This window comes from Lissotriton vulgaris, chromosome 5 (genome assembly GCF_964263255.1).
Source record: "Lissotriton vulgaris chromosome 5, aLisVul1.2, whole genome shotgun sequence".
Taxonomy (NCBI): domain Eukaryota; kingdom Metazoa; phylum Chordata; class Amphibia; order Caudata; family Salamandridae; genus Lissotriton; species Lissotriton vulgaris.
Window position 1 is genome coordinate 1,589,320,719 of NC_141693.1, and position 17,315 is coordinate 1,589,338,033.

At 47.2% G+C, this 17,315-nt stretch overlaps 1 protein-coding gene across 4 annotated transcripts in view; it reads right to left on the minus strand.

The window, feature by feature from the left end:
* Positions 1 to 17,315, minus strand: part of LOC147716752 (dehydrogenase/reductase SDR family member 4-like) — a 197,851-nt gene that overhangs the window by 60,571 nt on the left and 119,965 nt on the right. For all 4 annotated transcript variants that reach the window (XM_086923697.1, XM_086923695.1, XM_086923696.1 and 1 more), the window contains exon 6: positions 1,613 to 1,664. In XM_086923697.1, coding sequence (XP_086779823.1) covers positions 1,613 to 1,664 — 52 coding nt within the window. The remainder of the gene's footprint in view (positions 1 to 1,612; positions 1,665 to 17,315) is intronic.

A 17,315-nucleotide genomic window follows, 5' to 3' on the forward strand; every position in this document is an offset into this window, starting at 1 on the left:
AAGTTTTCTCTACAAGCAGAATGTGAATGGAGACAGGGGAAAGGGACTCCAGTGTCTAGTACTGGCAAATTGTAGATTCACAGACGCGGGAGAGCATTTTTAAGTTAAAGTCTTTGAGCATCAGTAAGACACGACTTGAATATGTTATGACCATCTGGGGACTTGAACTGCTGCAGGCCCTTGCTGCAAGCTCCTGCGGGGCTCTCAATGATCACATGGGCTTTGTGGAGGCTTTTACCTGGTCCCAAAGTTTACAATGAATTCCTGTGGCATTCACTCGTTTCTGATTCTGCTTTATTATGATCACACTCCCATCCAAAGACATCTGTTTATTTACATTTTTCATTCATCTTTTTTCAGGTTGGAGGCAAAATAACCCATAAAAAGTGACAAACAAATAGAATACAATCAAACAGGAAGATAAAATCCAGCACTTTAAAACGTCAAGTCACAGTAACAAAAGCCATATGTCTCATAAGCGGTTACACATTAGTAAACAAATTAAATACCAATGGACTACCTTGATTTAATTTAACAGCCGTTGATAAAGAAAACCTGCAACTGCAGAGTATGTATGCGGGTCCAGAAGCATCTATATTAGAGCAGGTCTAACCTGTCTAAAATTCTGCTTCTTAATTAGTGGAATAGGGAAACTACAGAACATAATAAAGTTTGCGATTACTTAAATTGCAACTGCATTTAAGGAATCGCAAATTGCGGTTCCTTAAATGCAATGCATTAACAAAAACATTTTGCGATTTCGCAAATAGGAATCGCAAAATACTGTCAATCTCAAATTAATGGTTTTTGCAATTTCTTTTAAAAATGCACTAAAGGGTATTTTTCAAAGTCCCAAGTTACACACACACACATGTCCTTGGGGCATGTGTGTGCGCAACATGTAGTGAAATCCAAATTTCAGGGGTGCAACAGGGTGTCCTTTTGGCACCCTTAAAATTGCATGCACAATTTGCGAGTACCTATTTGGTACTCGCAAATTGCGCATGCAATTCCTATTCATTCCTATGGGGCCCTAGGCCAACAGGAATGAATAGGTAGCAATTCCTTAATTGCATTTCGCAATTTGCGAGTCGCAATTAAGGAATGTGCAGGAATCGCAACTTTTTTTGCGAATGCTGCAAGCATGGGCAATTGCGATTCTTTAATTACAAGTCCTTAAAAATCGCAATTGAAGAATCGCATTTGCCTATTTTAATGCATGGGCACCATACTGTCCTGAGGTAAAACTCAATCTTAAAGGTAGGGGCTAAGTGAATAAACATGTGATCAACACACAAAGGATACAAGGCATCAGATCTAATCTAAAATGGGGTAATAAAAAGTGATGTCTATTTTATGTCACATATATCAAGTAGATTTCAATATGAGTTACACCTGCACTCTCCTGCTAAACAAAGCAGCTATTGCAGCAGCAACCCAAGCACCCAAGGTGGATTGTTTTACGGCCTCTCGCATCTAGTGAAGTGATTCTGAGCTGGTGTTGAGCATAAAATATGAAGCTGGTCCGATGAGTGTGACTTCCACAGCTGAGACAGGCTGCAGAGGCTCAACAATGCTCTTGCAAAAACTAGGTTAACAAAAAATTACTTACCAACACTGGAGTGTAGCCAACTACGGATGAGGTAAATACAATCGACCCTCCCCTGCAACAAGGAAAGTCCAACAGACTTCATTAAAGAGTGTGAGAAGATCAACAAAGATTGCACAAATAAACTGTAATATTGTGACGGCACAAATGAAGAGCAATTCTATAATAAACTGTGGTGTGCTATATTACGATATATTCGCGGGAGTTCAGGCTGCTCCATACTTCACTGATCCCTACCTATCTTTGTCTATCTGACTTCTTCCTTTCCGGTTCCCAGTCTACTTCCCCTGCCCAGAATCCTCTTTAAGTACCGGGTCCTAGTGCCCTTATGTCATCATACCAATACAACATTACATCTCCCCCCCATTTGCTCAAATTAGTCTTGTTAAGATGTAAGTATTTAGGGGCCATATGTATCAAGCAAAATTGAATTCGCAAATGCCGAAATTCGCAGAATTTCAGCGTTTGCGAATGCAATTTTGCCAAATGGTAGGTATTAAGGCAAAATAAGAAATCGCAAAATTTGTGATTCCTTATTTTGCGATTGCATTTAAGGAATCGCAAATTTTGCAATTCCTTAAATGCAATGTAAGAAGCACCAAAGAAGTGCAATTTGGCCTTAAAGAATCACAAATTACCACCAACTTCAAGTTGGTGGTAATTTGCGATTTATTTGAAAAATTCCCTTTTTTTCGTTTTTCAAAGTGCAATGTGAAGCACATACAAGGGCATGTATGTGCACCACATGTGCACCCATGCTTATTTCAGGGGTGCAACAGGGTGTCCTTTTGACACCCCTGCACCCTTGAAATTGCATTCTCAATTTGCGATTCGCTAATTGCTAATCGCAAATTGAGAATGTCTTCCCAGTCAATACTATGGGCGGGCCCATAGGAATGAATGGGGAGTTATTCTTTAATTGCGAATAGCAATTTGCGATTCGCAATTAAGGAATATGTAGGATTCGCAAAATGTATTGCAAATCCTACATTCATAGCATTTTGCGATTCTCAAATAGCGATTCGCAAAAAATCGCTATTTGAGAATCGCAAAATGACTTTTTGATACATATGGACCTAGATTTCTTTAATGAGACATTCCAATCTTTGACATGTTAGCTCTGACTGGCATCCCGGACTAGGTTCTGTCAGCAGTCCTAATGCAGGGGAGGAGTAAGAGTCATGACTGCTGATTGGTTCTTGAGTAGCCTCGAGGGTGTCTCTTCCCAGGACAACCACTGATTCCTTGGTTGTGAATCGCCCTTTCTGAAGTGAGAGTTGTTATGGGTTATTATCTTTTCATCAGAGGCAGCCGTGACCATAGTACCTTTTTAAATTGGTCACTTGTAATGAAAGTTCATAATACCGACTGTCTGTCTTTCTCCTTTGTTCTTGCCTGATGAGCTCACAGTCTTCTTACTGTACAGTTGATGACTTGGCCTTCAGACAAATGTCTGCATATTCCTTAACTTTGGCCTTTTTTGTCTGGTCTAGCTCTGCCAGATCATCGTGAAATGGAGCTTGATGATCACAGCTGGCTGAATTTTCCTAGATGGGAATCCTCATGCGCCCATCACGGCCCAGCTTCAGGGTGGCTGGGCACTTGTCTGTAGCACTGTGAGAGGTTGTTCTGTAGCTTGAAGTACTTAATTCAGGGCCATCTGAACATCTCGCCTTGACAGTTCATCTTGTTGTTTGGTTTTCTTTAATGTGGTCATAAACCTCCCCACCTTGGCTTGAGGCCACATTAAAGAGATCTTCTGATGTCTAAAGTTGAAGTGACTGACAAATTCAGCAAACTCGTGCTTGTTAAATGTAGGACCACTAACCATTTTGACCACATTAGGGATATCCCATGCAGCAAATACTTCATCCAGTAGAGGTATGGGGATGGCCACTTTAGCAGATTATACTTGTTGAGAAATCAGGACTATTCATCCATTATGACAAGGATGTATTTGCCTGACTGCAGAGGGCCAAAGAAGTTCTGACATTTGTAGTGGTGAGGGTGTTTCCTCTCGACTGACGAGCTGATATGGAGGACAGTCTTTTAGAGTGGCTTCGACCACCAGGTCACGTGAGCAGAGCCAGACCAGTTCATATAATGCCCTTTTATTGGCCACAAAGCCCTTGTGTCTTTTGTGTGCCAGGTTGACCAACCCTGGATTCAGTTTATTTGGTATGACAATTCTTTTCTCTCTGAAATTCATCCCATCTTTGGCAATTGTCTGTTCTTTAACGTGTGGAAGGAGACCAGTTCTTTGGTGTCTGTGAATTGGTTAGTTTTGGACTCTTCCCAGTGTCTTCATGTGTTTGTTCGGATGAAACGTGCCACATTATGAAACGTGACATCTTCTGCTGTGGCCTCGGTGATGGCTTAAAGTAGAAATGCAAGTGGTCTTGTCTAATCAAGGACACAGTGGTGGTATTCCTCATCTAGCGAGTGTTTAATTCTAGAAGATGCCTTGTAGTCTGCAGGGTTTGCTGCTTTCCTGGTTGGTGATTAATTGTGTATGTGTATTCTTGAAGACGGATTCCCCATTGCTCAGCCCTGAGCAGCATTTCCCTTCAGGGGCTTCCGAATATGGTTATTAAAGTCAGATGATCCGTAATGAGTGTGAAGGGATTCCCATAAATGAAGAAGTGAAAATGCTCACAGGCCCTGACTACTGCCAAGCTTTCCTTCTCTGGCTTTAAATATGCTCTCTCAGTCAGGCTGTGGCTAGTATATATCACTATGTGTCTTTGTCATATTGGGCTAATATAGGTCTGAGTCCCGTGGGGCTGGCTCCCTCAGTTAGTTCCGTCATCCTGGGTGGGTTTAAGTAGGCCACTTTGCTGACTGACTCAACTGTGGCCTTGATTGTGTTAAACGCTTGATCACACCTTGCAGACCATTTGAATGATTGGCCTTGCTTTGTTAATTCATGAAGGAGATAACTAATGTTGGCATAGTCCTTGATGTATCAGGCACAGTAGCTGGCCATTCCTAGGAAACATCGCTGACATCTCATGGGCAAGGGGTGTCACTCAGCGTTGTGACCTTTTCAGTGTCCTGCCTCATCCCTGCACCTGAAAAGATGTGTCCATAAAACTTTACTGTGGACCTGTGAAATTCGGAGTAGGCTCCTGATGTCACATCACGTGCAGTTCTCCCTCTGCGTGATCTGGGTGGGCACCCGACGACATGCTGCCACTACAGGAGGTCTCAAGGCATGATCATGTGGACAGCCCCAGGGTGTCATGCCCTCCCTCATTAGCAGCTGTAATGTTGTGATGGCGCCAATGAATAACAATGCTATAATAAACAGTAGTGTGATTTATTACAACATATTCACGGAAGCTCAGGCTGCTCCAACCTTCACGGGTCCCTACCTATCTCTGTCTATCTGATTTCTCCCTATCTGTTTCTCTGTCTATGTCCCCTGCCCTGAATCTTCTTTACATACAGGGTCCTAGCGCCCTTGTGTCATCTTACCAGTCCAACATTACTCAAATGTTTCATTCTGGCATCGCCCCACCTCATTCTCAGTGTGCCGCGTCTCGCAATGGAACTGGGGACAGTTTGTCTCTGTGTCGGCACTCACTGCTGCTGGGGCTCTTCTGGCCTTTTCCCGCTCTCTGAGGCAGTGTCGGCCTGCTGAACCGAGGCCAGCCTGGAAGTCTTGTGCCCCTTCCAGCAATACCCCCAACTCCTGGAGCGTAATGGACACGGTCATGTGCGAACTGAGAATTGCAACTAACCGTACCCCTCATCCCCTCCATCCCCCCTCTCTATCAAACCAATCTGGAAATGTTAGAAAGGGTTTGTATGAGAATGCTCCTAACACACAGTAATTTTCTGCCATAGGCCTGTGTAAACAGTCAAACTTGGCTCCATTTACACCTGTCAGGTATTCACAAAACCTAAAAACTTGTAAATACATTTTTTACCCCTTCATAATTACATGAGAAAATTGCATGCACTTGCATAGTAGTGAACACTAAGCAATAGGCAGAAAGTTGGAAAAAAGTTTATGACCTCCCACAAACTTGTGTACTTGCCGACGGTCACATAATCCTAACTGATTGTTTTCCCACCATTTAAACGGTTGGAGACTTATTACACCAATGAGCAGGGGAAAATCTCCTTCCAGGAAGGAAAGAGGATTGGAACGCTCTTAAACATTATGTAGTGCAGGTGAAGAGGCTGCTCAGAGGGAAAAAAGATTTCCCTGTGGAGAAAGAAAAAAATGAGAAAATAAATGTGCAGTTTTCCAGCAGGGCTGTAATTTGCCAAAGCCCAGTAGTACTGCGAGTACAATTCAGCATTTGAAAAATTATATTGTGAAACAATATCATATGATGACATTCCAGGTAGGTCTCTTGGAAGCCTGAGACTGTCTTGGCTTTCCAGGAATAATTCTGGCCATGTGTCCGAATTGTACAAAACTAGCAAATCTACACCAACTACTACTACTTTTTTGTGACAGGGCCCTAATTTTCTAATCTCCAATGTTAATTAATACCATATAGGAATATATTGTAAGTAGCCTTTGCAACTTCACTGAACATTGATGCTAGCACTAAAACCTTTTACCGCCTTCATTTTGAAGTCTGATCAGAATCAGAATGTTTCCTCCACTTATGTTTGATCTGTTAATCATATCATCTGCTCATTTGACTTTGATTTGCTGAAGATGAGAACTGATTTTCTGATGAAATACAGAAGAAAGCTGTCAACTCCCATTGAAGCTGTCTGCTGAGACATTCCCACCTTTTGTCATTCACTGAATCCTCCCTAACTCTCCGCTTCAAGCCGTTCCACACTTCTCTGCTGATTTTAAAACTCTTACAGAGAATACTGTTGACTTAAACATTTGACGTTCCACCACATTTATCTTGCTCAACAGAGTGTCACTGTGCCACCTCAAGCACAGAAGTCTCAAGGTCCAAAGCGTTCTGCAAAACTGAAATGCAGCCAACTCTATAGAATTTTAGGAACACGCTACTACCCTCAGTGTCCTCAATACTCAGCCCAATGCAACTTGCACATGCTGCAAACCAGTAATCCTCAAGACATACTGGGATCTGTACTGCTGCCTAATAATATACCAGGAAACCTCTTAAGCACACCCTTGATATGTGTGATCTTATCACGTACAGTAATCTACAACACTCTCCCCACACTTTAAGCACCTTGTCCAACACAACTACACACTAGGGCATGAGAATAGATCAGTGGCCAACAGATAAGCCTATGCCATAATCCACAAAAATAATATCTGCACCACGGAGATCAGCAATTCCTTCAAATTCATTTGACTCAGCTCCAAGACCACTCCCAATACTAAATACAATATTCTCTTCCGCTGCTGACCACCAAGCTGAAACATTTCTCATTCTTCATCTCACAACTCTTTCTCACATCAAATCACCTCCTCTTTGTGTGTGATTTCCACATCCGGCTGCAGGATAATTTCTTGAACGGGAAAACCTTGTCCACAAGCTAGTTACATATCAAAGACCATTGCCTAGAGATCATTATTCAACATGGCATTTAAGCCAATAATGTATCGATTCTCCAGGCTTTGTAAGTGCGATCAGCCTTTTAACACATATAGTGGACATCATGTCAAATACGAGATCTCTAACTATATATTGGCTGCATGAAACCGGTCATCTTTGGTAAGAAACATGTTGGAATCCTACCCCAATACCGATTCCAGTGTTGCATGTAGGATCCCTTGCACTGGGGGTCTCCAGGGTTTCCCCCTGTATTCCCGGCACCAGCCTTTTAGGGTCTAACCACAAGCTAGTGCTGCTGTCGACCACAGACACAATTCTACCCTCTTGATGCTGAGCTTGATCAGGGGAAGGTAGAACAATAGGATTTCTGTCACAGGGAGGTGTGTTCACATCCCAGACAGGACTTTGTGTATTGGGCTGGGTTGGGGGTGCTTGCCAGTGCCACCAGACTGCTTTGAAGAGTGCATTTGGTGCCCTCTTTGCTTACTCCAATTTGAGCCAGTTCAGGGATCCCTTGGCTCCGGCCCTGGTCCAAAACTGGACAAAGGGCATGGGAGTACCCTCCCCTCTGTCCATCCCCTCCTCTGGGAAGGACCCTTGAATCACCCAAGCCATTTCCCTAGGGCCCTTAAGGGTTTACCTGTGGGTGGCTCTTCAGATTCATTGTGGGACCAGATTCAGACTCAAAATCACTCTAACTGTCTGGGCACCTTGGACTTTGCTGGACTTTGCCTGGAACTGAGACTGCGTCAAGGAAGATTCCTGCTGTACCTGGTCTCTTTGTTCTGCAAGTCTTCTTCATGGTCTGTGCGTGTTGGACTTGGCCCTTCTGGCAGTTCACCCCAGAATTTTTTGCTTTTGATATGTGACTTGGTGCTAGTTATTTTTTGCTTCTGCGCACTTTACCACTATGTCCAGGGGTAAAGTGCGTGCGTGTAGTGAGGTTGGCCTGCCCTCCCATAGGAATGCATGGGGGAATTTATGTGTCCCTGATAGTTCCTGATGCGTGGGGAGTGCACGCTCGAGTCTGGTATGTGCAAACTCGTGAGAATGAATGCTGTGCGATGATGTGTGCGGCATAAATGTGTCTAGTGTGGAAGTGCCACTTCTAGAAGTTGGCTGGTCTGTGTATAAAAGTTAAATTGGCTGTCTGGCTTGTGATTGGCTGGAGCTGGCTGGTGAGCCTGGCTCCATGAGTCAGGATGGGTCTGCCCCGGTGGTGAATGGGAGATCTGCATGTTGATGGCCGGGGAAAAGTGCACCTGGGACCAGAATAGGTCTGGGCTTTCCCCACACAATGCTGGCTCTGCCCCCTGTGGTGCAACTGATAACCCTAGCCTTGCTAGTGAATGGGAAGAGTGGCTGAGCCCAACGGAGTGCTCCAAAACCAGCTGCAGCTAGTTTTCCCCCCACCCTGCAGACACAGGCAAAGGATTTTTATGAATAAAAAGGGGCTGTGACCCCTTACAAAATGTTCTTTTGCTGATCCTAACTAGGAGGGGGGCCTGCTGCTGGGCGCCAGGAGGATCGCCACTGGTACTGCCTCCCTGCCTGGAGGGAACTGTGAGCTGGCCCTTGGGCCCAGCCTTTGCCCCCCCCACTGCCTTCCCTTCTTTTTGGACTCTGTCCCTGGACGTGGGGGGACTTAGGTGGCCTGCCAGTGCCTAGGGAGTGCTGGCCTCCCCCTCAAAATAGCACGTTGCGCCGCTGGTGCAGGTGATCCCTTCCTAGAGGGATTCCCCGGCGTGGGGATTCCCCTTTTGGCTGGTCTTCAAGGCAGGTGCCCACCCTGCATTTTGCAGAGCCTGTTAGCTGGGTTGCGGCGCGGGTGCCCACCCCGATTTTTTGCCGACTTTGTTTGTGCCTCAAGAACAGCAGCCCACCCTGTTTTATTCATTTGACGGGAGCCCACCCCGTATTGAGGAGAAAGAATTCACCGCCGCAGCCCAGGAGTGTGCAAAGACGTTGCCGGGCCGCTGCTGTCCCGACCCGGAAGTACCCTAACCTGACCCGGAAGAAGATAGCCGCGTCATCACCGGGGCTCTAGAGAGCGAGGGAGAGCCCCGGACTGCCTGCTGGTGCCCTGCACTGCCCGAAGAAGAAAGAGACCCGGGGAGCGGGTCGAGAAGCCTTGCCGCACCTCACCGGTCCCCCGTGTGAAGAGGGAGACCGGCAGTGTTTCCCGTCCCCGCAGCCGTCAGGAGGCGCAGCAAGGAAGTAGCACCGAAGAGGAGCACCCGGCCCAGGAGTTCCGGTGAGTGGGGCTCCGTCTTTGCAGTGGTGGGGGCATCATTTTAGTAAGGGTCCCCCGAGCGGGCCGGCTCACCTGAGCGCAGTTGTGTAGAGCCTGTCAAGGCTCCTGGGGGCATTATTTTAGTTAGAGCCCACAAGAGGCTCAGGGGGCACTGTTTATTTTAAGCCTACCAGGCTCCGACGTGACCCCGGGGCATTGCTACATTCCGAGCCCCGAGGCTTCAACAACCGGGGCACAGTATTGTTGAGAGCCTAGAGAGGCTACTGGGCGATTTCCCATCTCGAGTCCCCCGAGTGGGACTCCAACGAAGGCACACTGTTGTGGAGAGCCCACGAGAGGCTTAGGGGGCATTTGTTGATTCCAAGTCCCCAGAGGGGGGACTCCAACGTCGGGCATTATTGCCTAGAGCCCATAAGGCTCCCTACCTCCCATGTTGTTTTGTGCCCCCTTGCCTAAGTGAAAAGCACAGAGGAGACCCCCAGCTGCCCAGCACTTAGTGGGCAGCTGCTATGTTTAGGCCCTGGTGAATCTCCTTTGGCTGCCTGCGCAGCCCAGCCCTGACTTTCTGGACACAGGGCGTTTCAGCCCCGGAAAGGCTAGTTGGCCTAGGGGACAGTTCTGGTGTTCTGCCCTTGCGTGGGGTACATATTTATGCCCTATGTGATCTTTCCGCAATATGTGAATATATGCTGAATGTGTTTTCATGCATCATGTGCTTGCCTATACCTCTGAATGTGTTCTTATACATCATGTGCCAAGCTTCTTGCCTATACCCCTAAATGTATTTTTATGCTTAGGTGGTTGTTTTTCCTTGTATAGTTATACTTGTGAGTTCCTGGTTCCCTGCGTGATATTTTCCTAAGGTGGTTAGGGTTGCGTAGGTGGTACTTACCGTTTACCAGTGGTTACTGGTTGTGTGCTACATTTTCTATTTGGTGCTACAGGTTATGTTATGTTCTAAGTGTTAGTCCTACAAAGTGCTAATTCTACAAAGTGCTAGTTCTAAAAGTGCCTATTCCTGACAGTGGTCCCTGTGGCCCTGTCGAATGTACATAATCCCCTGTAAATTCTGCCAGTGCCTCTGGTACATTGTAAAGTGTGTGTTTACTATCTAATGTGTTTTGTAATACAGAGGCTTTTTTATATATAACCTTGTGTGGAGTTTACTTTGTGGCGGGCCTTGGGTGTTGTTCCTGGGTGCGCGCGCAAACGCTTTACACATCGCCTCCGGGATAAGCCTGTCTGCTCGTGCCAAGCTACCAAGGGGGTGAGCAGGGGTTATCTTGGCGTGTGACTCCCTTGCCCTGACTAGAGTGGTGGTTTCTGCCTGGATTTGGCGCAAGCCTTAGCCAACCAGAAATCCCATTTCTAACAGTGCTTCACCCAGGTTCCACTCCAGACCTATGGGCGTCAAAGACACCCGAAGTAATCTGCCTTGGAGTGAAGGAGTCACTCCCCTGCATATGCAGGCACTGCAACCAAGTCAACCAATTTGCTCCTCCTGACATCCCACAGACTCCGAAAGGCTCAGCAGCACAGGAAGTGGTTCTGCAACTTCCTCAAGGCCTGACCTGTCCTCTCATCAAGTTTGAGGATAGTATTCTTTGTCAGAACCACTGGAACATGATCCCTCTGCACCACGTCAACTTGCTGTTGCCAAGGTTTGTTGGGTTTGTTTTCCAGAGATCTTCGGATTATTAGAAGCTTCTGCCTCAATCATCTCTGTCTGCCAGGGCCTAACCGCATCCTCTGCACCATGGGTCTGCATCTTTGGTGAGCTGCTCGAGGTCCTTTTGCGACTCCTATGCCTTTGGCCAGTGGGCTCCTCTGCTTGCTTAGGGTCTGCTCTGACTCTGCTGCACTTGGTGAGTCCCTTGGACCTTGCTGGTCCCAACACTGCACCTTTTTCATTTATCACCTCTGTTGCCAAGGCTTGTTGCTGCTCCCATCGAACACCAAGCCCCTGGTTCTTGACTGCAGACTTGGGACAACTCATGAACAGCTCGGGGTCTTTCATAGCACCGCCTGGTCTTCACAGCTGCAGCAACACGGTCACTGTCATCATGCCTGCATCTTCCGTCATCAATTGTTATTGGTCTTCAGTGCTTCCTGGTCACTCCTGACAGGTGTAGACTCTGTCCCCTCTGCATGTAGGTACCTCTTTTCAAGAATCGATCCTGGGATTCCACCGGACCCTTTCACCATCTTTACTGAGGTAGGTATCCTAGTTCCTGTGGTATCCACGGGTAGGGTGACTCTCCAACCTTCTGTCTTTCCTTTGCTCTCCTCATGGACCACTAGGCTGGGTCCTTCTTCATGCAACCGCGACTGTCCCATTGACTTGCATTGAGTACGCGGCTGTGTTTCCACCTTGCACACACCCAACACTCCAACTGTGACAATAGGCATCTCCAAATCATTAACTCACAGTGGAATATCTTGAATTCCAACAAGCAGGAGAATCCCCTTCCGAAACTTACTTTTGCATGCAACAGAAATAAGAATCTAAGAAATTCTCTAGTGAAATCTACATTTTGTGAACATAGACAGTTTGTACAAAGATCCATCACTGGTAAGGACCCCATCTGTGGTACACATAAATGTAGCAACTGCCATGTGTGTAACTTTGCTATTGTTATGGCAGAACTGAAATGGGGGAAGCAAACATTTCAATTTAAAGAAATGGCCCTACTGTAGATCCTCTAATGTCATATACCTCCTTCTGTGTCCCTGCAAGCAGGGATATGTCGGTGAAACAAGCAGAGAATTCAGAACCAGGTTTAGTGAGCACAAATCTGCTATAAAAAACAAATGGGTTGGTGCTCCTCTGGTTGTGCATTGGTATGTATCTGACCACTCAGAAAAGGATCTCAAATGGATGATCTTGGAGAAGATCATCATCCCAAGGATGGCAACTCTGAAGGCCTCAGAAGTAAAAGAGTAGTGTTCTGGATTTATACACTTCAGGCGTCCGTCAAGGCCTTAATGAACACCTACCATGGGAGAATGCTTTATTGTAAATTTCTCCATCATCTGTATGGCACCCGCCAGTCCCCGTTAGGAGGCCTTTCAACATTCTATGCTCTAGCAGCCCAGGTGCTGCCCGTTCTCGAAGCAACTGCTTACGTGTGACCGGTTGCTGTGCTTACATTTGACCCTGGGAACCGGCCTGGCCGCACGCTGCTGCAAGGACAGCAAAACCCATTGCCTTGATTTACTTGTTTAAAGGAAAAGTCGACTTTTCTGGTAAGCGCTTTAGAGTCCTGTCCCCCTATGTGTTCTCGTTTGAGCTGGCAGCTCTTCTATACTTGTTGTATTTTTGTCTTCTTTTTAGAGCTCACCTCCTTTCATTGAGCAGCTCCTTATTCCAGGTTTCACAATTTGCCTTATTTTCCTATTGGCACCAAGCCCTCTCTGTGGTGGAGCCTGCACTGCGCCACTTGAGTAAGTCATTTGTAGAGAACCGTATCATTTTAGTAGGCTACATGGTTACTGCTTTATTTATTTTTCACAATCGTGTTCTGATTCTGTCTTCCTAGATTTTCGCTATTCTGGCTTCCTTAAATTGGTATCGCTAACCACGGGCCCCTATTCATGTTATTCTTCTACTATAAGGGTAAGCGTTCTCTTAGTTATTGGGACATATGTGGTAATTCCCTTACACCCTTGGTGTGCTATGTCTGGTATATCTTCCATTGTTGAGAGGGAGTCTGTTACTATTCTCGATGCTCCCTAAGTTATTTACTTTTTATAAAGGATAAGTGAACCCCTTACTTTGCTACTCCATCTCATGGCAATTTTCTATGCATTTTTTTGTTTAACAGCATAGCTACCCTTAGTATCCCATTAAGTGGGGAGAGGCGCCATTGCCCCTGACCTGTAACAGCTTCATTATTTTCTGTTACCAGATGAAAACACTGGCTCCACTATTATTCTTTACACCTTCTTCTTTACTGTGTTTTGGGAACTTACCCCCAGATGCATCAAGCACCCATTCTGCGAATTCTAAATAGCGAAAAATACCGAATCGCTATCTAGAATTCGCAGAATCGGATGCATCATCAAAATCGCTAATGAACTGCGATTCGCAATCGGCCGCAATCACCGTATGCGAATTACGGAAAATCACAGAATCAGCTGTTTCCCAACCCCAAATTGCGATTTCGCAAATACCGAAATCACAAATAGCGATCTCGCAGTTTGGGAATTCGCATTTTGAGCACAATGATGACATCACAACCAGGAAGTAGGCAGCTCCATGCCTCATTTGCAACACAGAGTTGTATAGAGGAGGAGGCACAGCACTGAGCTCCAGGAGACACACCCTGCAGTTCCAAGAGAGGACACACATTGACACCAGAATGTCCCAGGATGCAGCAGGATCCAGTGACACAGGCAGGAAGAGAAAAATCAAGTTCTCTGAACAAGAGCTGGAGAACTTGATTGAGGGAGTCAGCAGGGACCATGATCAGCTTTTTGGTAAGCTGTCCAGGAAGGTGCCCGAGGCTACAAAAAGGCGCATCTGCTGCGCATCAGGGCAAACGTCAACGCCGTAGGAGTGACACAGCGGTCAATCGAAGACCTCAAGAAGAGGTGGTACGACCTCAGAGGCCATGCCAAGGAGCGCATTGCAGAGAGACTGGGGGAGAGAATGGCCACAGGAGGAGGAGACTTCACAGTTCCTGCTAACACACCACTGGAGGACTTGGTGGAGGACACCATCAACCCTGAAGCCTGCGTAGGGGTTACTCAGCTGGACAGCTCCCGTGCCACACACCAATCACAAGGTAAGAGCAATGAAACAGCGACCCCGTCCCCGAACAATGCCCATGCCCCCAGAGCAAGTCATATTGGTAACCCCCAGTAATACAGTCCCTGCCCATCCCAAACGCCCAATTGCATTGTGGGACCTGTAGTGTGACAATGTGTCCTGATAGACACACACAGCCCGAACAGTCAAGTGAATCATACCCCTAAAGCCAGTCAGGGAATGGAAGCCTGCATGCATGTTGCTACATCCTAGTTGCCTGAATCATATCATTAATCATGCACTCATTGACATCACAGGTGGTGCATATGCTGAGACCTCTGATAGCGAGGCACCCCACATTGCGGAGACTCCTGATGAGATGGAGGGAGAGAGCCAAACAACACCAGCAGCTGGACCATCACATACACCTGCACCTGCACCAGCACCTGGACAAGCACCGGCCCAAATGCACAGGGCCACCCCTGCAGACATAGGAGGGGCTCAACTAACCCCAGGCGTCACGCATGGCAGTGGAGCAGACCCCACCACCACCCAGGAGGCAGACACGCTGCACAGCCACTGTGCGCTCCCAGGCAAGCGGCAGGATGAGGCAGCAGCGCTCCGTGGCCACACCACCAGACATGGAGCAACAGGCACAAAACCTAGGGCTAGGAATTGAGGCTCGGATGCTTGCTGTGCACCACAAGCAGGCACAGCTCATGGCAGCCATGCAGCTGCAGCTGTACAAGACTGCGCGCAACATCAACCAACTGACAGAAAGCATGCAGGAGCTAATGGCAGCAGTAAAAGAGAGCAACCAACTGATGGTGGTGCAGCAGGACATCACCCGCCGACGCCACTGCCAGCTGCTGACAAGGCTGTCTGCCTAGACCCGGTCAAACCACCTTATCGGGAACGCACTTCGCAGTTGTCGCACAGGTCACTGGCAATGCAGCTGCAGATGGTACAATTCTGCCAAGATGTAGCAAGGGCCCTGGAGCAGGTCACCACCGCTGTGGAGAACCAACAGGTGTGCGGCTGTGGCCATGCAAGGGGGGGTGATGATGCCAGTGAGGGTACATTGAACCTATGAAGCCTGTCTGTGTAGGTGCTACCTGAATGGCGCCGCAGTTCCAGGCCCAATGATGCATCACGGCCGACCACTCCCAACGTGGAGTTGGAGAGGCGACATGGTGCGTTCGGCAGGAGGCGCCAGTGACTGACTATACTTTACCGGCAGTGCCTGGTGAGGTAACCACGCACGCCTGCTCTGGAGACAAGAACCTGTATGAATCAATACAGTTGTACAAATTTTGGCTGATGTAAAGTACATCCAGAGCTTGTTGACCAAAAAAATAAGAATTTATTTTGAACACAAATCTTCCTCATGTCATTAATTCATGTGGCATGCATGAGTGCAGTGATGTGTGAGGGGTATGGGTGCACTAGAAATAGTTCAGTGTGATGTTTTTGCGGCGCCTGTGTCCTTCAGCAGGATCCTCCCTGTGTGCATGATGCACATGTGCAGGTGGAAGGTTGTCCTCCTCCGACTCACTACCAGACACCTCCACAGGTATCCTCCGCTTGGTGGCAATATTGTGGAGATTTGCACACACGGCCACGATGCAGCAGAAGACCTCAGGCCGGTATTTGGGGGCCCACCAGTCTTGTGGAGGATGCGGAATCAACATGCCAAATGTCCGCTCAATAACATTTCTTGTGTGTATGTGCGCAGCATTGTAATGCCGTTCCTGTGGTGTAGCAGGGTTGAGGTATGGGGTGAGGAGGTATTCACGGAGTCCGTAGGTGCTGTCACCTGAAGGTAGGAGCAGAGGGTCAGTGCCTGTTATTCGCAGCATCATGGTCACGACATACTATATGTGGGCATGTGTACTTACCTAGGAGATGTCCTTCGCCAAATTCACCCCTGGTCAAGCGGGTGTGTATGCCGCTGTGCCGGAAGATTAACGAATCATGCGTGCTCCCCGGGTATTGGGCCACAATGTCGGTGATGATGGTCTTCGCATTGCAGACCATCTGGATGTTGAGTGAGTGGTATGACTTGCGGTTCTGGTACATGTATTCGGTCTCTGCGGGTGGACAGATGTGAATGTGGGTACAGTCAATGCAGCCAATTACATGTGGGAAATGGGCGGTGTAATAGAAGTCCAGTTATGTTTGTGTTAAGTCTTGTTCGGTTGTTGGGAATGTGATGTAGTGGTTTATCCGGCTCAGCATGGCGTCCAGGAAATTCTGTAGGCAGCCTGACAGTGTACTCTGGGATATCCCCCCTGCATATGCAACTATCCCCTGGAAGCTTCCGGAAGCCAGGGGGTGCAGGCAGGACAGGACCTGGACATGGGTGGGCACGGCATTGGTCCTCCTTGTTGGGTGCTGCATCAAGGGGTCAAGGTCTCTGATGAGCTTAGTTATCATTGCCCCATTGAGCCTGAATTTGGAGTAGATCTCCTCTTCAATCTGGCCCAGGAGTGTAATCCGCAGCCGGAAGATGTGCTCCTGGATCCTGCATCGGTTCTGGGCTGCAGCCTGAAGCCTCAGCCGCCTTGCCAAGATGTAGAGACCTGGCATTGTGACTTTCCTCATGCTCCTACTGTGTCTCCTTAAGTGTTTGATTTACCCTACACTTGTTTCTTGTTAGCATTTTTTTTCCAATGGAACTTCATGGTTACCACCTGGTTTGGCTTCTCCTTAAATAGCGACTTGTTTTTTGCGATTTTGCTGTTTTTCACTATTTGCGATTTATGATAAATTGGATTAGCGATTTATTTGCGAATTCGCAATATATTTGCGAATTCGCATTTTAATTCGCAGAAAATGTGGGTAATCGCTGTTAAGGAATCGCAATGGGGGTTCCACATTGGTTTTGCGATTTTTTTTGTTTTGCGAATTCGCTATTTGATGCTTTTGTTGTTGACGAATTGCGGGAGCAGAAATTGCGATCGTAATCGCTGTTTCGCAGCCATTGCGATTGCAATTTCGCTTGATGAATCTATGCCTTAGTTATCTTTTCTGACTACTCTCGGCTTTAGCTATGTGTTTCTCTTACTCCTCAGAGACCCTCTTAAATATGCGTCCTCCGGTAGGTCGCTGCCACTCTGTCTTTCCTGGTTGCCGTGCCCGTAGGAAAGGTTGCACTGAGTGCGGATGGCACTTTCCTATACACAACAAGCCGAT